General features: G+C 44.9%; 1 protein-coding gene across 20 annotated transcripts in view; it reads left to right on the top strand.

Annotated features, from left to right (window-relative positions):
- DLG2 (discs large MAGUK scaffold protein 2) overlaps positions 1 to 10,862 on the top strand; it is a 2,332,068-nt gene extending 2,321,206 nt beyond the window's left edge. For all 20 annotated transcript variants that reach the window (XM_070783335.1, XM_070783336.1, XM_070783337.1 and 17 more), the window contains 2 exons: positions 3,908 to 3,999; positions 6,128 to 10,862. In XM_070783335.1, the coding sequence (XP_070639436.1) occupies positions 3,908 to 3,999; positions 6,128 to 6,234 (199 nt within the window). In that variant the 3' untranslated portion in view covers positions 6,235 to 10,862. The remainder of the gene's footprint in view (positions 1 to 3,907; positions 4,000 to 6,127) is intronic.
- Positions 10,863 to 27,021: the final 16,159 nt, after the last annotated feature.

The following is a 27,021-nucleotide window of genomic DNA, read 5'->3' on the forward strand; positions in this document are numbered from 1 at the left end:
TCACCCACATCAAAGCACAGGACTTATTAGCACACACATCGCTGACTCTTCAGAGAAGCAGAAAATCAAGGGTGTGTATGAACGAGCTGTGTCTTCACATTGTACCGCCATGTGACTTCTATCCCCCACCCCTCCCCATGGCAGTGAGTGGCTTTCCTGTGTGTCTCCACCACGCCACCCAATACGCTTTTACCTTCTTGCTCCCTGTGTTTACTTCTGTCTTCAACTATCCTGTAATTATGTTTATTTGTCTGTCCATTCATTCATTCACTTATTCGTTCAACAAATTTAAGCGCTGACCAAGATCCATGCCACATGCTGATGAACAAGCCCTGGTCTCTGGCCTCAAAGAACTGGCAGACTGGTCAGGAAGACAAAACAACTTCATGTATTAGAGGATAAAAACCCGAATTCAAGGGGCTTCCCTGGTGATCCAGTGGTTGGGAGTCCAGGCAGGCTTCCACTGCGAGCGTTGCAGGTTCGATTCCTGGAAGAGGAACTAGGATCCTTCGTGACACACAGTGAGGCCAAAAGAAAAATTCAGTATTGCTGCAATAAATCCAAAGGGAATTCAGAGAAAATAGGCCAGCATGGCCAGGGAAATCAAAGAACATCCAGAACTACATGATTTCTTGACTCCTGGAGCAAAATACTATCTTTCTATGAGAAGTATCCATTGGTTTAAGCTCAGCACTTTCTGCCACCCAAAAATGACTGCCTCTCAAAGCTTCTAGGGTTAGTGCTGTTTGGGAAGAGAATTATAGATACCATTCCTCAGACAAGATGAGTTTATTTCAACAAGACTTCAGGGAATTCCCACTTCTATATATTGTAGCCATCAACATCAAGCCTATAGTCATGCTAATGTCTGACTTCAGTTCAGTTTTGTATATTTCTAAATAGGGGTCTCTTTTGAAAGAACATCTTAGTGTAATGAAAAGTCTGTTTAACTAAAAATTGATTAGTGAAAAACAATAACTTTGAGTGCTTTCATGAAATTCACTCCTTTACCTTAAGCAAGTCTTACTTACTACTTCTGGCCTCAGTTACTTGCTCTGAAAAAGGAATTAAGACTACATGCTCCAGACCCAGTTCTCTGACTTCCTAAAGTGAGAGGCAAAGGCAGCAATGCCTTCAAAATTCTGTCTGCACCTCTGATGCATCCCGATGGACCAACCAAAATGTCTTTGCTCTTGGCTGAACTTTTATCAGCCCAGTGCAGTCACACTGATGTTTTTATAATGATCAGAGGCAATGATTATCAGTCTTTGAGTAATAAAATGTCTTTGATTAAGAAAGAATGAGAAGGTAAAATATTCTTTTTTTTTTTTTTAACATAGACTTCAGGTTTATTCTTTTTTTTTTTTTTTCTAATTTTATTTTATTTTTTAAACTTTACATAATTGTATTAGTTTTGCCAAACATAAGAAATATGGTGTATTTGGTTGGCAAAAAAAAAATGTTCACACCTAGAAGACATGGAAGGATAAAGCTGCCCCTGGTTGGGAATCCATAGATTAGGTTACTCTCCATTTTCCTCCCTCCTCAATTTGTCCTTGAAACTTTGTTGGATCTAAATAATCTCACAATGATTAAGCAGCACACACCTACAGTTAATGATACACCAACAGCTGAGAGACTAACAGAAAGGACAGAGAGCGCCTGGTGTAATTACAGCCCATTTTCCTATCCACCGAAGAACTGATGCTTTCAAACTGTGATGGTGGAGAAGACTCTTGAGAGTCCCTTGGACCGCAAGGAGATCAAACCAGTCCATCCTAAAGGAAATCAGTCCTGAATATTCATTGGAAAGACTGATGCTGAAGCTGAAGCTTCTATACTTTGGCCACCTAATGAGAGGAGCCGACTCGTTGGAAAAGACCGTGATGCTGGGAAAGATTGAAGGCAGGAGAAGGGGACAACAGAGGATGAGATGGTTGGATGGCATCACGGACTCAATGGACATGGGTTTGAGTAAACTCTGGGAGTTGGTGATGGACAGGGAGGCCTGGCGTGCTGCAGTCTGTAGGGTCACAAAGAGTTGGGTACAACTTAGCAACTGAACAGCAATTCCTATCCAAACAAAAATAAAACAAAATAGGCGTCAGAGATTCCTTCCTGCCAGGCTTCTCTTTCCAGCTCACTATTTGATATGACTTACTTAGAGCCTGTTTGAAATATTTTGGTCCCAGAGTTTTTGATTGTTCCATTCTCTCTGCATCTTTAAGTCAAGCCATCTTTAGCAGTTCCTTGAAATTCCATTTGATAATAAAAACAGAGGAAGTCCAGAGCTCTTTGGCTATAGACATGCCTTACAGCTTGAAGTTGAGCCTCTAGAGCTACAGAATCCTTTTTCAGCCTGAAAGACACACATGCCTGAGGCGCCCGTCTCGTTTTCTATAATTTGTTGGAAGACTGTCTCTGTTTCTCCACTCCACGTGTCTGCTGCCCACACTGAAGATGAACAGCAGCCTTTGGGGAGGGTGGGAAGGTCAAGAGATCTAAGCTTTCTATGAGGTCAGAACCTGAGAACAGTCAAGTCTTATTCTCTTAGATGGAATGAGCTCCGGAAAGCTGTGAAGTATCTTCCCTTCTCTCCACTTGCTCTCCTCCCCTCCCTCTGGCCACCCCAGAAGATTGTGTTCAATTCTAAGTCATGGACTTAATGGACATGAGTTTGAGCAAACTCCAGGAGATGATGAAGGACAGGGAACCCTGGCATGCTGCAGTCCACGGGGTCACAAAGAGTCGGACACAACTGAGCGACTGAACAACAACAGCAACGTCCCGTATTTAAAAGAGGTTGAAGAATTGAAAGAGACACGTGTACCCCAGTGTTCATCGCAGCACTGTTTATAATAGCCAGGACATCTGCCCATCAGCAGATGAATGGATAAGAAAGCTGTGGTACATATACACAATGGAGTATTACTCAGCCATTAAAAAGAATACATTTGAATCAGTTCTAATGAGGTGGATGAAACTGGAGCCTATTATACACAGTGAAGTAAGCCAGAAAGAAAAACACCAATACAGTATACTAACGCATATATATGGAATTTAGAAAGATGGTAACAATAACTCTGTATACGAGACAGCAAAAGAGACACTGATGTAGAACAGTCTTTTGGACTCTGTGGGAGAGGGAGAGGGTGGGATGATTTGGGAGAATGGCATTGAAACATGTATAATATCATATATGAAATGAGTCGCCAGTCCAGGCTCGATGCAGGATACTGGATGCTTGAGGCTGGTGCACTGGGACGACCCAGAGGGATGGTACGGGGAGGGAGGAGGGAGGAGGGTTCAGGATGGGGAACACGTGTATACCTGTGGCGGATTCATGTTGATGTATGGCAAAACCAATACAATATTGTAAAGTTAAAAAATAAAATAAAATAAAAATAAAAGAGGTTGAGACAGACGAGAACAAAATCTAAGGACGGGTGACCAGGAAAGTTACACATTTCCAAATCATATCCAATGAAAGAATAGATGAAGGAAGCAGGGCAGTTTTTTCTGGAAGAATGGAAGCCCTGAGGGACACATCAGCACTTAAACACCCAAAGGCCTGTCCTGGAAGAAGGAGGTTCGGTTCTGCTCTGCAGAGCTGCAGAGGACAGAACTAGTGAGTGGATATCATGAAAATAGATTCATCTTCAATCTAACATGGGACCAAGAGACGACCCCCTGGGAGCGTGAGCGCCCTGGGGTGGGGGCAGCGATAGGGGAGGATGGGGGCAGCGACAGGGAGTTCATTGTTGTGGCTGAAAACATCCCAACAAAGAGGAGTCCGTCAAGGGCTAGGAAGCTGCTGCTAAGATTGCACTCGGCCACGTCCACTGTAGTTTTTCAGGATTTGGTGTGTTCCCTTTGTGTTCTAACACCAGACTCTCCCTTTTCCCAGGGAAATGAATAAGCGTCTAACAGAGGAACAAGCCAAGAAAACCTATGACCGTGCAATTAAGCTAGAACAAGAATTTGGAGAATATTTTACAGGTATGTTCATTCGCATTTGTACTGTGAGAAAGAGGATGAATTGTCTGACATTGGCATGGAGGGGGCTCTGGGCCTGGTATACCTGGGCTCTAGCACCTTCCTGCTAAAAATGCCTTATTTGCCACTTCTTCCATTTGATTCAAAACTCTGGGTTCCTTCTTCTCTGGATTCAGCTTCCTGGTTCCCACTGGCCCTACCCAAAACCATGAGTGGCAGAGACTGAGCTATCTCCTGGGAGAGAGATGTTAAGCATTAGTATCTCATTCAAAGATGACTCATTGGAAAAGACCTAAATGCTGGGAAATATTGAAGGCAAAAGGAGAAGGGGGCAGCAGAGGAGGAGATGGTTAGATAGCATCACCAACTCAATGGACATGAATTTTAGCAAACTCCAGGAGACAGATAGTGAAGAACAGGGAAGCCTGGTGTGCTGCAGTCCATGGGGTCACAAAGAGTCGAACAGGACTTAGCAACTGAACAACAACAACAAAATCTCATCCAACTTCTCTCCCTGAGATGATCAGAAATTTGAAAACGAAACTTTTAAGGCTCCAGATGTGCACTGTCCAAAGCAGTTACTCTTGAAAAGTAGTCCCAGGGTCTCTAGTCTCTGCTTCATGAGCCTCTGGGTCTGTCTCCCCATTAGGCACCAGAAGAAGATGCTTGAAGCACTTCGTGTGTTTCAGTTAATTCCATGTCATATCTTAATGCATAAAAAAATGTTTTTTCTTTTTAAATATTTCCTTGGAAACATAAATTAGGGGGGATATTTTGTCCTGGGTATCATAGGTTCTCTATTCTTATATACTTCCATGAAACACTGATCAGGTCCAAAAAGTGTTCAAACTTTGGAATTTGCCTTACAACTGATAGGTCTTCCCTGTAGTTCAAATGGTAAAGAGTTTTCCTGCAGTGCAGGAGACCCGGGTTTGATCCCTGGGTCGGGAAGATCCTCTAAGTTCAGTGCAGAACTCAGGCCGTGGGATCACAAAGAGTTGGACACAACTCAGAGATTAAGCCTACATACAGTTACAACTAATGGTTTAAAACAAGAACTTTCCTCCCGAGTTACCTTACATGAAGTTAGGTGTTTTCCTTTTTATCTCAATCAAAAGATGAGAAAGCTGGTGCCTTAGCAGTTTGCAAATATGTTGAATCAGGTAAATCTTAAGTAAAATTTCCATCAGTAACAAAGATATGAGTTATGTTTCCCCCTAAAAGAACATCCAGTATGTTCAAAACAATGTACATGTTGAACAATGCTTTATATTCAGGAATAAAATATAATGATCAGCACATTCCAAGGACTGTTTTTGAAAATCTAAACCATGTTTCAGTAACGACTTCTTTTTAAGCCCCAGTGTCATACGGATAGTATTGATGTGTTTGGGATATCTATCTACAAGATAGTTTTTGTCCAAAGGAGATAATAAAATGTATTTAAATCTACTGTAAGTGAATTGGTTTTTGGGGTAATACACTGTGTGTTTCCTTCTATTTTATGTATTTTTTGCAAGTAATTGCCATAAGATATTCTCACTATGAAGAGCCCTGAATGGGAAAATCTCAATTTATTAGATTACTTGGAGAATGAATAAAGTTTCTTATTAAAGGTTTTGGGGATTGAGGAGAGTAACTAAAGTTTTTTCTAAAATCCTTATTATTTCCTCTGCATCTAAAATATTCTAATTTCTGCCCATTATAAAATAAGTAATATAAGTCCAGCTTATAAGAGAATATAAGCTGGAGAATATAAGTCCAGCTTTCTTTGGTAACAGGGAGCTCTCAGTCTGAAAATTGATCAATGCCTAGCTCAGTGCCTGGCCCAGAGTCAACACCCATAAAACTTAAATAAATGAGTGATTCATCATGTAGAACTACAGAGAGACATGTAGAAAGAAGGAAGACTGATATATTTATTACTAATCTAGGACATGCCTTAAAAGCATTTTTTAAATCATTGATGTGACCTTGCTTAAGTGAATCTCTGCTTTTTCTTATTATTGTGAAGTCATATGAAGCCTCCTGATGAGTTTGTCACTGTTTGAGCTTCTTCTACATGATTGATGGTCATTCTTCACCAGCCAGGAAATGCTTCCTGACTCCGGTGTGTTTGCTCTTGTTCCAGCTATCGTCCAAGGCGACACCCTAGAAGATATCTATAACCAATGCAAGCTTGTTATTGAAGAGCAGTCTGGGCCTTTCATCTGGATTCCCTCAAAGGAGAAGTTATAAATTAGCTACTGCACCTCCAACAATGACAGAAGAGCATTTAGAAGAACAAAATATATATAATATACTACTTGGAGGCTTTTATGTTTTTGTTGCATTTATGTTTTTGCAGTCAATGTGAATTCTTATGAATGTACAACACAAACTGTGTGAAGCCATGAAGGAAAAGGAGGGGCCAAAGGGTGGGACAGAAAAGACTTCGCAGTACGCGGGGAAGGCTTTGGTTTGCTCAAAGTGCCAGGTGTAGGGACGAACCTCTGATGGGCTCCGTGCCCAAGAGATGGGCAGCCTCCTCACCCAGCAGATGTCCAGAGCTGACTTAGCTGCTGAGCTCCCCGTGTTTTTCGCTTTAAAGAAAAGTTGCCAGCACTTGAACTTCACCAACCTTCCCATTACCCACATCTATAATTGGTACACTTCAAATTTTAGGACTATGCACATCCTTTGATTTCTTTACAAGCAAAAGAAAGAATGGGGGAGGGGAAGGCAAGGAGTCCCTTTGGAGACAGCATAACATTCCTATCAGAGAGGGACGAGCGTGTAGTTTCTTTGCCTGGCATCTACAAAGATGAGCATTTCATAAAATTCACAAGTGTGTGGAGGACTGACCTCACTGGGAGGAGGGGATTCCACCTGGGGTTAGCTTTATGATTGTTTATTGTCTATTTTGCCGTTTATAAACTGAAAGAAGGCACTAAAGATGAGAATAATTTATACAATAAAAATATATTAAATGTATAGAAGCGAATTTCTATAGGTTAAAAAAAGTTTTGTGAAATATTTTGTAAAGATTAATTGAAAGACTAAGTGTATGCACTATCTGCAGATGATCCAACTCAAGAACAGAAAGTTGCACTCTCCCTTTTGTTGCCAGTGATCCATTAAGAGCATATGAGTTCCTTCTAAAGCCTGACAAAGACTTCTCCCTCATTACCTCCCGCGATCCTCCTCCCACGTCAGAGATCCACTCTCATGGAGCACATCCCTTAATGAGTTGCCCTCGTGGATATTTTTGGAGGACATTTGGTTAATGCATTTTTTTCAAGCTGATGGCTTTCAAAGACAAATTCATACCAATGATGTAAAGGAAAGTTTTTGCTTTTTTCTTGTTAAATACCCTGGGCCTGCCATGCAAATAGCTGAATAATGTTGTTCCTAGTAACTTACATACAACTCTTAAAGGATCATTTAGTATTTTGGCTGTCATGAATAATTAGGACTCTTCTGTCTGTTTTATAAGTAAACTGAGGGCTTTTGTAAGAGCCAGAGAAGGTGCAGAGCCGTGGAGAGATCTGTCCTAAGATGCAATATTTCTTTGAGGAAGAGAGAGAGAAGGGGAGGATCTGACAGGAGCGGGTGAGGGGTGCAGGCTTTTGTTTCTGTGTACAGGACAGAGAGAGAACCACCAGGAAAGACCATTAATGACTTCGAGCTCAACCAATTGAACTGCCTTTCTTGGGGGCTGCACCTGGACCAAGTTTATTTTTTAGCAATTATAACTATGATGATTAAAAAAAAGAAACTTCCCGAAGCCTATCTCCCACTTTAGAGCTGGTGACATCAGCATTGCTTGCACCCCAGGTGTTTAGAGAGAGACTTTCCAGTGATCTCTGTAACTACTCAACTCTGGGTCGTATGCATGCCCAGACTAAGCCCCGTCGCCTTATTTCTGGGGTACATCCAGACCTGGCAGGATTCTGCCACACTGTGCAGCAAACCAGCATGCCGGCTGGGATGGGAGAGCGAGAGGCAGAGCCATCAGCAGTGATGGGGCTTCTTCACAGGAAGAACATCAGAGCTCAGAATGAGGGTCTCTTTCCAAAAACAAGCATTTTTCATTTGACACTAAAACACCACAGTCTGCCTGGCTGCAGTCACCAAAACAGACACAAGAGATGCAAAGCCACGCATCTACCTATAGTCTGGAGGCTGCCTTTACCAATGGAAGGGCTAGCAATCCATTTTCCCTCTGATGAGAGTTAAATTTCCCAAGACTTCTTTAGAGTGTTCAAAATGTCAAAAACGTAGCCATGTCTGCAATTCGCCAGTTTCAGGTCAAGGCCTACTTTCATCCGTCTTTGCTCCCAGAAGTTTCCGCCACCAGAATGCCATTCCTGATCCCAGCTCTACTTTTAGGCCACCATGATAACTTCTTTGGTTTCTCAACTGAGCATGCAACCATTTATTTAGAGGACTGTCATTAATGAATAGATGTTTCCGCGGGTCGTGTGATGTGCTTTTCCATTTAATATTAAGTATTGCTGTGGCTGAGTACAATCAAATTGAACCACCAACCCTTGGTTTTGTAGTAATATAATTATTTTCCTAGTGTAGATGCTTCCAGATAAGAAATGGCATTTGCACTGATTTTTTTTATGTAGATTTATATAAATATATATAGACATATATATTTGCTTGAAGAATCACCAAGCCAATTGGTGAGAGGGTCTTTTCCTGTAGAATTTACACCTCCATTTGTTGTGTTGTCTTGCGCTTCCCAATGTTGAGGTCTCCACGGCTCCAACCCACGGGTATATTTTGCCGCAGACCCGATGACTTAAGATGGAAATGGCGCGAAAGCTACCCAGATTACAACTGGTGCAAATGCACGCGGAGCCTGGGGCCAGACTGGTGCTAACACCGCAAACTTTGTCGAGAGCTCTCTCCAATCTGAAAGCTTGCTGGGGGCGCAATGTCACCTTCACACGCTGGGCCCTTTCGGAAAAGTGCCAGATCGTGTCACTGGTGCTATTTTTCATGCTCTGGTACAATGTGTAGCACCACGGGGGTCTCAGCTTTACCAAAATCAAAAATCCCACTCGTCAGCTAATTGCAGGGGCATTTGTTTCCGGCTCTCCTCCCACGGGATCTGTGGGCCATTTCTTTGCAGGCCTTTCCTCCCAGCCCTATGCTCTTGGGTTGGCTCTGTTGGGTGCGCCCATCTTTCCGGAGCTGCACTCAGGTGCCTGTGAGCTGTCTTGAATCCCACTGCCAGCCCTTCAGGACTCCGAGCCAGGGGAAGAGCTCCCCACTCCTATGGCTCTGGCCTCTGTTCTTTTCATCTCATTCTTTCCCTTTGCTCTTCTCCTCCTGGTTCTAGCTCGTTCCATCTCTTTCATGTACCTCTCCCTTCATCCTTCCTATCTCCTCCGAGTCGTTGGCTGTCTCCCTCATCCCTTCCTTACTCCCTGCCCTCTGTTCCCTCATCTCTTTGTCCGTCTCTCCCACCATCTCAGACACTCCCTTACCTCTTCCTCTGTCTCCACCGTTTCTGTACTTTCTCTTCTCACGTCTCTGGCCACCTCCTCTCCCATAACCCGCTTCTTAATTTTTCTGTCCTTTAAGGGCTCCTGGCTGATTCAGACAGCAAGTCCACACGCTGGACTCATGACACAGATTCTTTGGGTCACCATTTTCACCCAGGCAGCCCAGAAAGCTAAGCTGAGCGTGCATGAGGTCCCGGCTGGAGCCAGCTCCAGCAGGCCTCCCCGAGCCAGCCTGCACCGCTGCCCAGGCAGTGACGATGCACGTGCCCTGGGCCCTGCCGGCACCTGGGTCCCTTTCTGCCTGAAGCCTGGTCCACAAGGAGCCCACTCCCAGCACCACCCCACGGTTCCAAGGACACTTCCTTTCGCTAAAGGCAGACTCCAGCCCCAACAGTTGTTCTGACAGCAAACCTCTTTCTTCTCGTGGAAGCCATGCCATCACCTTGGTTTGGAGAGAGAGAGATTTTTTTTCCCCCATTCATAAGCTTTCTTTTTCCTCTTTTCATCTGAAGCTCCCTCTGCTTTTCAGCTGGTGATTGCTCTGGTGAGATTGAATGGACTTGCTGGTGAAATTACATCTTTTTTTTTTCCTGTCTTGGTCCTGCCTAAATTCCTACAAAAATATTTAAGTCAGAGACTCAGGCTAGTTCCTAAGTTTATCATAGTAATTTGTCACTCCTACAGGAACAAAAGGGGACATTTCCCTTAGAGCATGTGGAGTCTCTCCTGTGACAATTGATTTGAAAGAGGACTCCCTCCAGAATTCTGTGGATATACATTTTACTTCTGTGTATGTATGGCATATGTGGTTTGTATATCATGTATACACTTACCACATTGGGTACGCGTGACTGTGGATGGAAACCTACACACACACTTTAGTCTGTAAATATCCTTCCTCACTGAAAACTGTGCTTTGGAAATCATTTTTTGTACAGCTGTGCAGTTTCTTGTAGCAGCTGAGGACAAGCTTAAGACAGGTTGAATGGTTTAGACAAAGATCATCTAAAAGACAGAAGACAGAATCTCCCTAGCAACTCACGAGGACAGACAACCAAATGGCAAGGCACTCCCCATGAGATGGCGAACTTTTCTCCTTTTTGAATCTGTGTTTCCTAAACGCGTCTTAACTTCCGAGTGCACCAGGCTGTATGCGTGAGATCCTTTCAGTATGCCAAGTTTTGTAACAGTTTTCTCTGACTGGATGCTTCTCCATTGTGCAGGATGGGAGGGGAGGGGGAAGACTCCTTGCCTGGGCTGGAGTTTACAGAGACACTGCACAGCTTACACTCCTGTTAAGTGTAAATATTCGACACTTCCATTCCATTTGTGTAAAAAATAAAGCACACACGATTATAAAATCAAGATGTATATTTCATACTCACTGCGTCTTTGCATATTTATTGCGTTGCCAGTTGCCAGCGGTGGCCCCGTTGTAAAAAAATGCTTGATAGAGTGTTTATAAACATGTCATGGTTTTATTATAAGATATAAATATTAAAACATTTTATACTTTATAGCAAATTATTTTCTCTCAAAGCATAATTTGTCTTCTTTCACAAAGAGTAGAATCATTGATTTCTATTTTTATCAGACTTGTCTGATTTTAGAGATAAAGTGTAGTTAGACTACATTTGCTCTGAAAAATACTGGCATTGCCAGGAGGAGCTGAAAGTGGTGCTCCGAAGTATTTTTGAATATTTGATTACCATCTTGCTTGCTCTTAATCAAGATTTTGCCAAGGGTGAACAATAGTGTTAAATGATAGGTTTGTTAAAGACCCTCATGTCTACATGAAAAAACTTAATTCTCCAGTTTCAAAACTGTGAGATTCCAGAAGATACTAAGAATAGGGAAAAACAGGTTTTTCTTATCTGATCCTACTGATGCAAAGAAAGGCATAAATTGGAAAAGAGGTGTCATTTTCCATGCATACTGAGGTCAAAACACATACCAGCTCCAAAGAGCTTAGCACACAAAAGCGTCAGGTTTGAAAATCTGAATCTGCCAGATAATTCTTCCCTCCAGATTAAATGTATTCCTTTACATAAAGGCATTTGGACAGTGCAGGTCTCTTAGTTGGGGAACCAAAACAAATTTCTCCCGTGAAAGGGTGAAATTTCACCCTCCAAGTGATCCCTCTGAGTACGTTTTGCTTCGTGATAAACTATATCCAGCGTAGTTGGATCAGCCACTGGGGAAGCCAGGCGTGTTGGTCATCCCATCCTGGCCGCACTGTGAGCCTGCAAGAGTCTCCGCCGGCTGCCCTGTGTCTGTCCGTGGTGCTTGGTGGCGGTGAGCTGTCTCTGTCCACAGTGCTTGGTGGCAGTGAGCTGAGCCCATCCGAGGCTGCAGAAGAAGACACTGGCTGAGGCTGCAAGCCCAGTGCAGACTTCACACTCCCACAGTTATTCCATTTTTAACATCTGCAGTCTCATCAGGTTTAATAATGGTAATACAACACAAAAGCCAGATTCACTCAATAATGGGTGTCTTTACTGGGGAGGGTGGTGAGGGAAGCTTGAAGAGCTTTTGACTTTTGGGGTCCTGTTTCATTTCTTCGTAAATATTTTTAAGACATGACCATTCTGGGAGTCTGTAAAGTTAGACATGGACTGCACATCTTTGCACCTAAGACGACCTAGCTCTGCATCCATGGGCTTTGTAGATACTCTGAGACTAAACATTCTTGACAGAATTTTAAAGCCTCGGTGGGGCACAAAGGTAAGGAACATTTGCAGAGGGGCCACCAGCTCTCTCAGCACAAAGCAGACACAGAGACTTTGAAGCTGTCAGGGGACGATGTCATCTATGGGCCGGGACTGCTGGGTCTCAAAACACTAGGTGTGGTCCTCTGTGACTAACCTTTCCCTTAGGGACTCAGAAGGCACTACTGCTCCCATGAAATTGATCCTTCTCCCCCTTCTAATGTTACAGCCATTGTCAAGCCCAGAACTTGTCCCTAATGCCCCTTAGCACAGCTGGGACAAAGCTGGAATATGTGGGCAAACTTTGCTGAAGGCTGTATATAAACCTCTGAGCCACCAGAGAAGCAGACTGTATATAACAAACGGGAAATAACAGATGAGCTGATTTATGGGATAGGCTTAGTGCCCAGCACCTGGCCAGCTGCCAAGTGACACAGGGCCATCTTCCCCACCTCCCGGGGGTCCTTTAGAGCTGGACCTGAGGCCAACACGTGCACTCTGTTGCAGCACACTTGAGAGACATAGAATCCACGCCTGAGCCTGACTCAGCACTGCTTCCCCCAACGTCAGCTACAGTAAAAACTCCTGCTGCCTCCATCCCTTTTGCTCCCATGTGCCAGCATACAAATGGGATTGAGTCACAGTGGTTAACTTTGATTCCTCTTTCATTGTAAAATTGCCTTAGATGCAGATTCCGATGCAGCAGGTATGGGGAGGAGCTGAGTGCCCACATTTCTAATTGGTTCCCAAGTGACGCTGACACTGGAGTCGTGCATTGTCGGGAGCCACGTTAGGCATTACTAACAAAATGGAGGCACAGCCCCAGCCCCTTCTCCTCATTCCGCACGCACGGCCCCGGGATGAAGGAGTTAGGCCATGTAATTCTGACTTGTCTTTTTCTCTCCTCGGCTGAGTTGACTGAAAAAGAATATTAAGGTGCTTATTGTTCTTGAGAGGAGCAAGAGAAGGCACAAAGCCTTCTGCAGCTGTGCTCAGAGAATAATTCATAAAGTTAATCATTGACATTTGTTTAAGGACTTTTACAGAAGAGTGTTCCAGGATGAGCACAGAGGCCACAGCTTGAGGCCATGGGAGGGATTACTATCTGAAGCCTATTTGTGAGGAAAATGTTTATGGCAAAGAAGTTTACTGAATTTAGGGCTTAAAAATAATTAAAATAGTTAGAAGTTAAAGATTTAAGGAATGTTGTAAAGTTAGCATATTTTACCATAGCTTATAGAAGTTAGGAATTTTAGAGACACTATAGCTAGAAGCCTTTTTAAGAGATAGTGAGCTTAGGATGTTAGGGGCAAACAGGATTTAGGAAGATAAGTAGTAAACTGAGGAATGTAGCATGAGCTACAATGTAATAACAAGTTAACTATAGGACACATTAGAAGAGGTAGATAATAGATGATAAGGCTGATTTCGAGAGAATCACTGAAGCAGGAACTCTGTTTGAAGAGCAACAATGATTTATGGAGATAATAATCTGGGAGAGGGGAACTGAAAACGTCAAACCTCTGACCTAATGTTTTTGTAAAAGTATAAAAGAGAATCTTAAACTTGAAATAAAGAGGCAGTCCAAAAAACTGAGAGGCTGTCTCATCCGCCAACACTGTCCATCTCTTCAGGTTGAATCCCTGGCTGCTGGAGCTGGACTCTGGGAGTGCATGCGTGCGTGCTAAGTCACTTCGGTCATGTCCAGCTCTTTGCAACCCTATGGACTGTAGCCCGCCAGGCGCCTCTGTCCCTGGTGTTTCCCAGGCAAGAATACCAGAATGGGTTGCCATGCCCTCCTTCAGGGGATCTTCCTGAACCAGGGATCCGAACCCACATCTCTTACATCTTCTGCTTTGGCAGTCAGGTTCTTTACCACTCGCTCCACCTGGGAAGCCTGATGCTGGAATCACTAGGCTCTAATCCAGTCTGATTTTTCACACAGCTACTGACCACCCACCAGTGGGTCATTACCCAGCATTTCTTTTTTATGAAATAGAAACTAGAGTGCCTCATGCATAGTGAGGATGAATATCATTTCATGTTGTATGAGGTACAGAATGCATTTCTTACTGTCTGTCATAGTCACAGTCAGAAACAGTGCCCTGACCTGCACTCAGCCAGCTCCCAGAGACTCCTCTCCTCCTGAAGATGGGGGTTGGAGAACTCCAAACTATTAAGTCCTTCTCTCTGCCGCCTCTCAGCTTCTACTCACTAGGCCTAGTTGCAGAGTCACACAAACCAAAGCATAGACCCTCTTCACCCAACTGAGATGGCGAGTGAAATTAAAAGCATCCACCTGAACCTACTAAATAAAGACCACTAAGGCCCTAAATCCGGCTGACTCGGGGAGATCCCCTGGAAGAGGAAATGGCAACCTGCTCTGGTATACTTGCTTGGGAAATCCCACGGACAGAAGAGCCTAGCAGGCTATAGTCCATGAGGTCACAAAGAGTCAGACACAACTGAGTGAGCACGCACGCAGTAGAGGTGTGGTATTAGAGCTCCTTGAAAAGAACAGATGATTTCTATTCAACAAAAATATAAAGCTAACAAGCTGGGACTTACCTGGTGGTCCAGTGGCTAAAAATCCAACTGCCAATGCAGGGGATGTGGGTTCCATCCCACACGATCTTGGACGTGGGTCTGGGAAGATCCCACTTGCCTAGGGGTAACAAAGCCCGTGAGTCACAACTACCGAGCTGGAGCTCCAGAGCCCTCAAGCTGCCACCAGCGAGCCCATGCACCACAGCTACTGAAACCCCAAGCACTCCAGAGCCTGTGCACGGCAACAAGGATCCAGCGTGGCCAAAAATAAATACATTCATTCATTTAAAAAAAAAAAAACTAACAAGTTGAGAGATTGAACCTGATGGGGTTCAGGGCACACTGCCCCAAGATGCACCACTCTGCACACAGATTATTTCCAGCTGAAAATAAGCAAGCCCTAGAAGACTCAAGAAGAACCTTTAAACTTTCCCCTAACTGCCTAAAAGGTATTTAAGTTAGATAATTTAAGAGAGGCCTGTTCCAGGAAGAAGCTATCACCATAAATAACTCATGAAGTAGGTGTGACAGAGAGGAACCCAGCAAGGGCTTTTGATCAAAGTCCTCTCTGTGGTCACTGTCTCTAGATGACCTAACAAACATGTATTTACCAAACACTAACTCTTCCCATCTTGCTGTGAATTACCTTATTTCCCTTCAAAGTCCCAGACCCCTACATCCTTCCCCTTAGTCCAAAATGACATATATGCCTCATCTTGCCTTACTTGCAGGATAAGGGCAGATTCAAACAGCTACTAATCAGAGAAATAGGGAATGCAGAACCAGTAAAAAGCCAACCAATGCAGAAACCAACCCATAAACCACAGTGCAGTGATTAAAGATAGATAACAATACCCTGAGCTTTTCTGCAAGAACAAAGACCCCCCAACCAGGTGGAAGATGGTAACTTCAGGCTGAACACAAGAATCCTAGACCCCCACCCTGCTACCTCACCACCAACCAATCAGAAGAAAGTCACTCACCCTGCAGCCACACCCCACATTTTGCTTATAAAAATTTCTCCCTGAAAACCTTCGGAGGGTTTGGCTCCTTCTTTGAGCAGGAACCACACATTCTCCTGAAAACTTTCTCTGCTCCAGACACCAGCATTTCAATTTGTTTGGCGTGACTGCAGCACTGAATCTCTCTTACGATGTTTCAGGAGGGGGCACCCCTTCCAGGGCTCAAAAGTGGGCTCCTGTCTAACACTCAGAAGTGAATTGTCCAAGGAGACATGTGTGCTGACAAGGCAACAGACTTTATCAGGAAGGGGCGCCCGGGTGGAGAGCAGGAGGGTCAGGGAACCCAGGAGGACTGCTCTGCCACGGGACTCGCAGTCTTGGGTTTTATGGTGATGGGGTTCGTTCCTAGCTTTTCTCCAGTCAGTCATTCTGATTCAGGGTCCTTCCTGGTGGCGCATGCATGGCATGCGCATTCCTCAGCCAAGATGGATTCCAGAGAGAAGGACTCTGGGAAGTTGGTAAGACATATGGACTGGTGTCTACTTTCTCCTTCTGATCTTTCCTGAATTCCTCCAGATAGTAGAAGCTTGTTAGGCTCATGTTGTTAACCAGGACCTCCTGTTTTAAGATAACTCATGCAAGTGGTTACTATCGGGCCTGGGCAGGGCGGGCAGTTTCAGTTAGTGGTTCCCCTAACAATGATGTTCAGTGCAGTTCAGTCGCTCAGTCGGATGTGGCCAAGTATTAATATCACCCTGTAATATCAGCAAATCCTACTGATAGAATTTTGAGAGTCTGTTTTCACATTGGTCCTCATACCCTGCGAAAGAGACAAGGTCATTTGCTTCCCCATCTTAGAGGTGAATGGATCAGGACTGTAGGAAGCAGAGACTCCCCCCAAGGTCACATGGCCGGTGGCAGGGCGGGATCACAAGCTCAGGTGTCCCTCGTTCAGCGTCCTTTACTGCTGCAGCAGACAGGCTTCATGAATGTTAACTAAGGATCTGCTTTGGAGCAGTGACTACCAAGAAAGAGCCAGAAGGTTGGCCTGATGGACCAGCAGACAAGCCATCTGCCTCTGCCTGGGTCACCTGCCCCTGTTAGGAGTGAGTCACTGTCAAAAGGCAAAGATATTTCAGGAAAGGACTTCTCAACAAGCAAGAACGCAGGAATTAGCTTCCCAAAGGACATGACCACAGTGGAGGACCAAGAGCAAGGAGAGGAAGGCTTTTAAAAGTAGATGGACTGTTCTCAAAGTGGAGCTACAAAGTGCTGGATTCAGCCCTAAGTGGCAAAGGGGAGGAGGAGAGAGAGAGAATTCAGGTGTATCATCCACCATCTGACGGATAAACAGCCTTGGAGAATTAAAGGCACATCAAGGTTAACACAGGCTTCCCCAGTGCCTCAGTGGTAAAGACTCTACCTGTAATGCAGGAGACCCGGGTTCGATCCCTAGGTTGGGAAGATCCCCTGGAGGAGGGCTTGGCAACCCACTCCAGTACTCTTGCCTAGAGAATCGCCATGGGCAAAGGAGCCTGGCGGGCTGCAGTCCATGGGGTCGCACACAACTGAGACAACTCAGCTGCAGCCCCAGCGAGCTTATCACATGAGAAAGACAAAAAATATTCCAGTTCATCAGGAATATTTCTTTTCACTCTGCCACATGTTGCAATGCCATTTTAAAATATATTCTATTTTAGACTAGTTTTAGATTTACAGGAAAACTACCCTCTAGCCAATTCCCGCTATGAACTAGGGTGCGGTCAGGCCACTCAGGAGTGTTTTTCCCCTGCATTCTGCATCACCTGCTCCACCAATGCCTGTTTCACCTGTAGCCTATGCACCTGACTGGTACCAAAGGTGTGGTGAGGGGCATGCCGTCTGCTAGTTTCCCTGGTAACTAATGAGCCCACCTATAACTGGCAACCTCCCCTCCCTCACTCCCAGGAGCGAAGCCCAAGGCCAGGTCCTGCCCACTGGCTGCTGCACACAGTAGGGTGTCGCTCCAGGACCTTCCCCCAGACTGGTAAGCACCCCACACTTTAACTCCTGATGTCCCTGAGGCTGACTCTGCACTCCCCTCCATCTTGAAGCCGGGTGCAGCTCACAAGTACTTGTCACAGTTCATGAACCCATGTTGATATGTTACTAACTAGATAACGCTTCACTCAAATTGCCTTCATCTTTACCTTTTTCTCTTCCTGAATTCCATCCGGGACACTCTGTTAACATTTCATTAACTCTGTGACAGTTTCTCAGCCTTTCCTTGGCTTAGATGACCTTGGTACTTTGGAGAAATACTGATCAAGTGTTTTCTAGAATGCCCCTCACTTGGGATTTGTCTGATGTTTTCTCCTGATTAGACTGGGATCTTGAGTTTTTGGAAGGATGCTCATAGAGCTAAAGTGCCATTCTCATCACACCTTATCAAGGGTGCATGACTTAATCACCGATGTTGATGTTGATCATGTCCACCTGGCTGAGGTAGGCTTTTTTTAGTTTTTCCATTGTGAAGTTACGTTTATCCCCCTTGTTTTTTGGAAGCAAGTCATTGGGCATAGCCTGCTCTTAATTAGAAGATCATTATGCCTCAAGTCCTAAAGGGCAAAGTAACACAGGAGATTTGTCAATTCTCCCACTTATTTGCTCAATAATTTGTTTTATATCAGCAAGAACTTGTGTATATTCTATATTGTCAATTATAAGCCAATATTAGTTTATCTTGTTACTCAAATTGTTTCAGTTTTGGCCACTGGAGCTCTTCATTTGTCTCCTGTGTTCCTTTGACATTCCCACAGTGCTGTGGATTTTTTCTTTTTTTAAGCACTTCTTTACATTTTGCCTCTAGGAGAAGTTCAGGCTTATTTTGTAGATTTCCTGACTGAATCCTAGAATGAACCGTTTCTCCAAGTCATCTTGATTCCTTCCCTGGAGAATGGTATTAGCAACTGAGATCTGGGGATTTGCCTGGTGGCGCGATGGTTAGGAATCCGCCTGCCACTGCAGGGGACACGGGAAGACCCCACATGCTGCCCAGCAGCTCAACCTGTGCACCACTGCTGAGCGCATGCTCGGAAACGGAAGCAGCCCCGCTTGCGGCAACTAGAGGAAGCCTGAGGGCAGCGACGAAGACCCAGCAGAGCCAAAAATAAATAAATAAAAACCTTAAAAAAAAAAAAAAAAAACTGAGAACTGGCCTGGAGGTGTTGCTGGCTCCTAGTAAGTTCTCGAGAGTGGCTGTGGGTGAAACGATAAGGGAGCTGGTGGAGCTCTCGCTCTTGCTGGTGATTTCCAGGCCTAACCTGGTGATCCTGGGAGCTGAAGGTGAGAGAAGCGCAGAGCACTGGGTGAGAGGAAGCCTCAGGGGGTCTTGGCGGCGTCTCCAGGGTCTGCCGAAGACCCCAGGCTGCTGCATGCGCCCTGGAAAGGGGAGAAAGTGCTTCGAGCTGTAGTGCCGGCTTTGTAGGTGTTTAAAAAGCGGAGACATTACTTTGCCAACAAAGGTCCGTCTAGTCAAAGCTGTGGTTTTTCCGGTGGTCATGTATGGATGTGAAAGTTGGGCCATAAAGAAAGCTGAGCACCGAAAATGGATGCTTTTGAACTGTGGTGTTGGAGAAGACTCTTGAGAGTCCCTTGGACTGCAGGGAGGTCCAGTCAGTCCATCCTAAAGGAGATCAGTCCTGTGAAGGACTGATGCTGAAGCTGAAACTCCAATACTTTGGCCATCTGAGTTGAAGAACTGACTCATTTGAAAAGACCCTGATGCTGGGAGGGATTGGGGGCAGGAGGAGAAGAAGGACGACAGAGGATGAGATGGTTGGATGGCATCACTGACTCAATGGACATGAGTTTGAATAAACTCCAGGAGTTGGTGATGGACAGGGAGGCCTGGCCTGCTGTAGTCCATGGGGTTGCAAAGAGCGACTGAACTGACTGACTGACTGGCTTTGTGTCTGAGGCAGCATTGGGTGTAGGGTGGGGAGGGAGACGGGAGGAGCGGATACGTGGGGCAGGGGTCCGAGAGAAGGTCCCTCTGTCGGACCTCGAGTTTGGACCTAGACTGAGAGGTGCTCATAGCCTCCGGGGAATGTTGTTACCAAATAACGTTCATGCATCTGATGAAAAGAGAAGCCAAACAAACCAAAATGTCAGAGTTTGAAGTTGAGAAAGTTTTGTCACAGGACTGAGCAAGGACAACCAGTGGCTCCCGCTCAAAAACCCCAAACTCCCCAATGGTTTGGGGGGAAGGTTTTTATAGGAAAAATCTAGGGTGAGGATTACAAGGGGTGTGACTTTCCTCTGCCTGCTGGCTATTCTCACCTGGCCCCTTCCTGGTCTTCATCCCACATGAACTGGTTCTGAATATGGGGCGGAGGTGGGGAAGGGAGAAAGGTCTGGATTTCTGATTTTAGTAATTCAGTGGTTGCCTGTCGCTGCATGCGTGCATGCTAAGTCACTTCAGTCGTGTCCTACTCTTTGAGACCCTGTGGACTGTTGCCTGCCAGGCTCCTCTGTCCATGGGATTCTCCAGGCAAGAATACTCGAGTGGGTTGCCATTTCCTTCACCAGGGGATCTTCCCAACCCAGGGACTGAACCTGCAGCTCCTGCTTTGAAGGAGATTCTTCATCGTTGGAACCACCAGGGAAGCCCAATGCGAGTACACATTTTGCTCTTGAGTTTATAAATATGCATATACTGAGTGGGAAAAAAAGAAACTGAAATTAAGGATTAGATGCTTTTATGGCTACTGAGGTACCATTCCCCAGGCTGCCAGAGCAAGGGCACAAATACATATACGGTAACTTGTATTATATGCACACCAAAGAAATGCAAAAAAGCAAAATGGCTGTCTGAGGAGGCCTTACAAATAGCTGTGAAAAGAAGAGAAGCGAAAAGCAAAGGAGAAAAGGAAGGATATAAGCATCTGAATGCAGAGTTCCAAAGAATACCAAGGAGAGATAAGAAAGCCTTCCTCATCGATCAATGGAGAAAGCAGTGGCACCCCACTCCAGTACTCTTGCCTGGAAAATCCCATGGACAGAGGAGCCTGGTAGGCTGCAGTCCGTGGGGTCGATAGGAGTTGGACACGACTGAGCGGCTTCACTTTCACTTTTCACTTTCATACATTGGAGAAGGAAATGGCAACCCACTCCAGTGTTCTTGCCTGGAGAATCCCAGGGACAGGGGATCCTGCTGCGCTGCCGTCTCTGGGGTCGCACAGAGTTGGACACAACTGAAGCAACTTAGCAGTAGCAGCAGCGATTAATGCAAAGAAATAGAGGAAAACAACAGAATGGGAAAAACTAGAGATCTCTTCAAGAAAATTAGAGATACCAAGGGAACATTTCATGCAAAGATGGGTTCGATAAAGGACAGAAATGGTATGGACCTAATAGAAGCAGAACATATCAAGAAGAGGTGGCAAGAATACACAGGAGAACTGTACAAAAAAGACTTCATGACCCAGATAATCATGATGGTGTGATCACTCACCTAGAGCCAGACATCCTGGAATGTGAAGTCAAGTGGGCCTTAGAAAGCATCACTACGAACAAAGCTAGTGGAGGTGATGGAATTCCAGTTGAGCTATTTCAAATCCTAAAAGATGATGCTCTAAAAGGGCTGCACTCAATATGCCAGCAAATTTGGAAAACTCAGCAGTGGCTACAGGACTGGAAAAGGTCAGTTTTCATTCCAATCCCAAAGAAAGGCAATGCCAAAGAATGCTCAAACTACCACACAATTGCACTCATCTCACACGCTAGTAAAGTAATGCTCAAAATTCTCCAAGCCAGGCTTCAGCAATACAAGAACCGTGAACTTCCTGATGTTCAAGCTGGTTTTAGAAAAGGCAGAGGAACCAGAGATCAAATTGCCAACATCCGCTGGATCATCAGAAAAGCAAGAGAGTTCCTGAAAAACATCTGTTTCTGCTTTATTGACTATGCCAAAGCCTTTGACTGTGTGGATCACAATAAACTGTGGAAAATTCTGAAAGAGATGGGAATAGCAGACCACCTGACCTGCCTCTTGAGAAACCTATATTCAGGTCAGGAAGCAACAGTTAGAACTGGACATGGAACAACAAACTTGTTCCAAATAGGAAACGGAGTACATCGAGGCTGTATATTGTCACCCTGCTTATTTAACTTCTATGCAGAGTACATCATGAGAAATGCTGGGCTGGAAGAAGCACAAGCTGGAATCAAGATTTCCAGGAGAAATATCAATAACCTCCGATATGCAGATAACACACCCTTATGGCAGAAAGTGAAGAGGAACTAAAAAGCCTCTTGATGGAAGTGAAAGAGGAGGGTAAAAAAGTTGGCTTAAAGCTCAACATTCAGAAAATGAAGATCATGGCATCCAGTCCCATCACTTCATGGCAAATAGATGGGGAAACAGTGTCAGACTTTATTTTGGGGGGCTCCAAAATCACTGCAGGTGGTGATTGCAGTCATGAAATTAAAAGACGCTTACTCCTTGGAAGGAAAGTTATGACCAACCTAGATAGCATATTCAAAAGTAGAGATACTACTTTGCCAACAAAGTCCCATCTAGTCAGGGCTGTGGTTTTTCCAGTGGTCATGTATGGATGTGAGAGTTGGACTGTGAAGAAAGCTGAGCACTGAAGAATTGATGCTTTTGAACTATGGTGTTGGAGAAGACTCTTGAGAGTCCCTTGGACTGCAAGGAGATCCTACCAGTCCATTCTAAAGGAGATCAGTCCTGGGTGTTCATTGGAAGGACTGATGCTAAAGCTGAAACTCCAATACTTTGACCGCCTCATGCAAAGAGTTGACTCATTGGAGAAGACTCTGATGCTGGGATGGATTGGGGGCAGGAGGAGAAGGGGACGACAGAGGATGAGATGGCTGGATGGCATCACTGACTGGATGGACATGAGTTTGAGTGAACTCCGGGAGTTGGTGTTGGACAGGGAGGCCTGGCATGCTGTGATTCATGGGGTCGCAAAGAGTCAAACACGACTGAGGGACTGAACTAAACTGAAAACATTTCTATATGTAATCATGTCTGTATTAAGCTAAACACGAGTTCGTACTGAGGGCTCCACTCTAATCCATCACCAAATGGATCACCCTAGCCTCCTCCCCTTGCTTGTCTGTATACTCCCACCTCAAGTGGGAAGCCCAATGCCAGTATCTTTATTTCATTCTAGCTGATTCATGGTGGGACACTCTGCTTGGGAGAAATCCTAAAGAACCTTCAAATCTTTCACATTTTTGCTTTTAATAGTCTCTTGATTGCCTCAGGCTCCTACTTGTTCCCAAACTTAATGATAAATGTCTTTGTTATAATTCTCCCAGGTTTTCACACGTCGAAAGACTGTAAAAGCAGTGAGTTATTGGTTGAAAGAGCAGCAAATCCAACCTCATATAAGAGAGAGAATTTTCACAGTCAGAAATGAGAGGCTTCAGATTTCTTCCTTCTTTGCTTCTCTATTACCATTTTTACTGTATTAATTCTGAGCCCTCCACCTGCCTCATATCCTAATCATGTTTCGTTATGCCCAGCCAACTGCAGGGGTCTATTCAGTGATTTAGAATCGTCAGATCTCTTGCCCCTGCTTCCCACCGTCTCCGCAGATGGCCCCTGGGTTCCAGGGCATTCTGTGTCACTCATGGAATTGGGAGGGAGGATCAGCTTGTCCTCACCAAGCCTGACCTGCCTGCTCCCTCTCTCTGCCAGTGTGATGGTGCCATCTGTTTCTCTTTATACTCTGGATCAACTCCCTTTGGGGTAATTCTTGGAAAGGTCTTAGCAAAAAGGAAAGATTAAATTATTCACTGGCAAATTGTGAATTGTATATCACGTGGCTTATATCAGCTAGGGTTCTTTAGTTAAAAGTATAAAGGAAATATCTGAAAAATATTAATATAGACTTGCCTGCACATTACCTGATCTTTTCCAATGGTCAGCCAGCTTACTCATCTTTCTTGGCAGCAGGTGGGGAATAGGGTGGGCAAAGGGGAAATTGGATTCTTCAAAGAAGAAATGCAGAGAAAGATAATACAGGGTAGTCAACTGCTGACATTTTAAAGCAAGGCAATAGATTTGAAAGTCTAAATTTCCCTTGTTCCCATTTTAAAAATCAGCTTGATACAGAATTTTTCCCATGGTGTAAACAAGATAGCCATAAAACTACAGGCAGAAGAGACAGGATATAAAATAGAAGTAAAAGAGAAGTTCAGCCTTTATAATCCCAGGCTATTGAAGATGGGAGGGTGGGCCAGAGGCAGAGAGAAGAAATAGAACTGGCGAGGTAGACAGTCAAACTGTGCTCGTTCCTTTCCCTGGGCTGAAACCCGAACAGGTTGAAGAGAACAGTTAGGGCAAAGGAGTCCTGCATGCAGGCTCCATCGCCCAGTCATGTCTGACTCTTTGCAACCCCATGGACTGCAGCCTGCTCTGCAGCCCACCAGGCTCCTCTCTCTGTGGGACTTTCCAGGCAAGAATATTGGAGTGGGATTTTCCTCCTTTAGGAAACCTTCCCAACCCAGGGATCAAACCCGCATCTCCTGTGTCTCCTGCATTGACAGGCAGGTTCGCCTGGGAAGCCGCAGGGAGGTCCTATCCCGCTCCCTATGTGGAACGTTGAGATGAGGTCACCTGATGGGCCAGGTTCTCCAACAAATCCATAAGAATTTGGGGATTGGCCACGTGAAAGAAGCTCAGAAGTACAGCCTAGTCAGGAATGGATGGCCAGCGCTCAGCTCTCTCTAGCTGCCCTCTCTCCCTGTGGAATATGTTGGAACCCAGAAGCTTCCACCGAACTCTGAAATGGGGAGGCAGGAGACAGCTGAGTCTGAGAGCCAGCTTTCCATCCATGAGACCTATGTGGAGAGGGGTGACTCAGCAGAGAAGGATGGACCCCCTCCACATCCAATCTCACCCCACCCAGAAGCCAGTGGAGGACAGGCAGAGACCCAGTGATGAGGTCAGCGACCAGGCAGTCCTGCAGCCTATGCCTTGAGAAACCAGATCACAAGTGATGTCAGCTTTGGCTTCAGACACAAATGCCAGCAGGGCAAGCATCCCTCTAGTGGATGAGGAATATTGTCATAGAAACAAAGGATGCTGCCATGGAGACCAGAGAGGTGGGAGAATACCATGTGAACCTAAAGAACTCTTCCCTTTAACTACAAAGAAGGCACAGTAAACCACAGCCCTGCCTCGCCCTCATAAGAGCCATCTTGGAGAGGAGCAGGACTGTGGTCAGAGATTTGAGGGACAGATTTTTTGTTGTTGTTTTTTACCTAAAGAGTAAGCCTTATTTTCTGAAAAATTTTGTTGGAGCATGGTTGCTTTATAATGTTGTTAATTTCTGCTAACAGCTTTGTTTCTGTACAACAAAGTGAGTCAGACATGTGCATACACATATCTTCTCTTCTTTGGATTTCCTTCCCATTTAGACCACCACAGAGCATTGAGTAGAATTCCCTGTGCCATACAGTAGGTTCTCATTAGTTATCCATTTCATACATTTGTTGTTGTTCGGTCAATAAGTTGTGTTTGACTCTTTGTGACCCCGTGGACTGCAGCCTGCCAGGCTTCCCAGTCCTTCTCCATCTTCAGGAGTTTGCTCAAATTCGTGTCCATTGAGTCGGTGATGCCATCCAACCATCTCATCCCCTTCTCCTCCTGCCTGCGATCTTTCCCAGCGTCAGAGTCTTTTCCAATGACTTGGCTCTTTGCATCAGGTGGCCAAAGTATTGGAGCTTCAGCTTCAGCATCAGTCCTTCCAATGAATATTCAGGGTTGATTTTCCTTTAGGACTGACTGGTTTGATCTCTTTGCAGTCCAAGGGACTCTCAAGAGTCTTCTCCAGCACCTCAGTTCAAAAGCATCAATTCTTCAGCATTCAGCCTTCTTTACGGTCCAAGTCTCACATCTGTACATGACTACTGGAAAAACCATAGCTTTGACTAGACAGCCCTGTGTAGGCAAAATGATGTCTCTGCTTTTTAATACACTGTCTAGATTTGTCATAACTTTTCTTCCAAGGAACAGGAGTCTTGTAATTTCATGGCTGCAGTCACTGTGCACAGTGATTTTGGAGCCCAAGAAAATAAAATCTGTCACTGTTTCCACTTTTTCCCTTTCTGTTTGCCATGAAGTGATGGGACTGGATGCCACTATCTTAGTTTTTTGAACGCTGAGTCTTATGTATATATGTCGATCCCGGTCTCCCAGTTCACCCCACCCTCCCCTTACCCCCTGGTTGTCCACACATTTGCTCTCTGCATCCGTGTCTCTGTAAGCCTCATTTAAAGGGAATTTTTAAAGTATTACAAGGGACAAACTCTTCAAGATTGTCCTAAAATAAAATTATATTTCCTCTGATCTCTCTGACCCATAAATTCCAGCCAACTTAGTCAAGAAAAGAAACATACAGAGGACTCCTGAGCGGCTCAGAGAGCTGAAGGAGGAGCTGCAGCAGGAGGCTGGGGCGGGGGTGGGGAGAGGACTCTCGCTGGGGGGAATGGAATTGTGGCAGGCCCTCCAGGAAGGAAGGATCCTGTTACTGTAAACAGAGGGTAGGGGTGCTAACCAGGCGATGCGACAGATGGTCACAGCTTTCCTCTTAGTAAACAGGGAGCAATCACTCCTTCATCCACTAAGCAAATATTGAGCCGAATGGAGAGGAGCAAGACTGCAAAGTTGAATCACTCATGGCCCGTGGACTCAAGAGTTTATGATCCAGTGGGAAAGGGCCAACAGGAAAACCTGTCTAAAGGGCAGAGCAGCGTTGCGGGAGGAGGACAGCTTCTCGTATAAGAATAAGAGGAAAGAACCATTAACTGCCCCGGGAGGCGTCACAGCTGGCATTTGAACTGTGCCTTGAAAATGTATTCGTGAAAAAGGAAGGAAGGAGTATCAGAAAAGAGGGGGCGGGGCATGAAGACAGGTACAGAGGTGGAAAAGATAGCGCCCGTTAGAGAAATGCCGCTAGCTGGGCATAGATGGTACCCAGAACCCTTAACAGTGTAGTGAAGATAGGAAGCTGCAAAGAAAAGCCAGAAAGAGAATTTTTTTTAATTGAAGTATAATTGACTTATAATGTATTCGTTTCTGCTTACTGCAAAGTGATTCTGTTATGCATATATATATTCTTTTTTATTGTATTTTTCGAATACATATTCTCATTTATGCTCTTTCCCGTTATGGTTTATCACAGGATAGTGACTATAGCTCCCTGAGTTATACTGTAGGGCCTTGTCATTTATCCGTTCTACATAGACTGGTGTGTATCTGCTAATCCCGCATCACATCCCTCCCCTCCC

The sequence above is a fragment of the Bos indicus genome, chromosome 29 (genome assembly GCF_029378745.1).
Source record: "Bos indicus isolate NIAB-ARS_2022 breed Sahiwal x Tharparkar chromosome 29, NIAB-ARS_B.indTharparkar_mat_pri_1.0, whole genome shotgun sequence".
Classification (NCBI taxonomy): Eukaryota; Metazoa; Chordata; class Mammalia; order Artiodactyla; family Bovidae; genus Bos; species Bos indicus.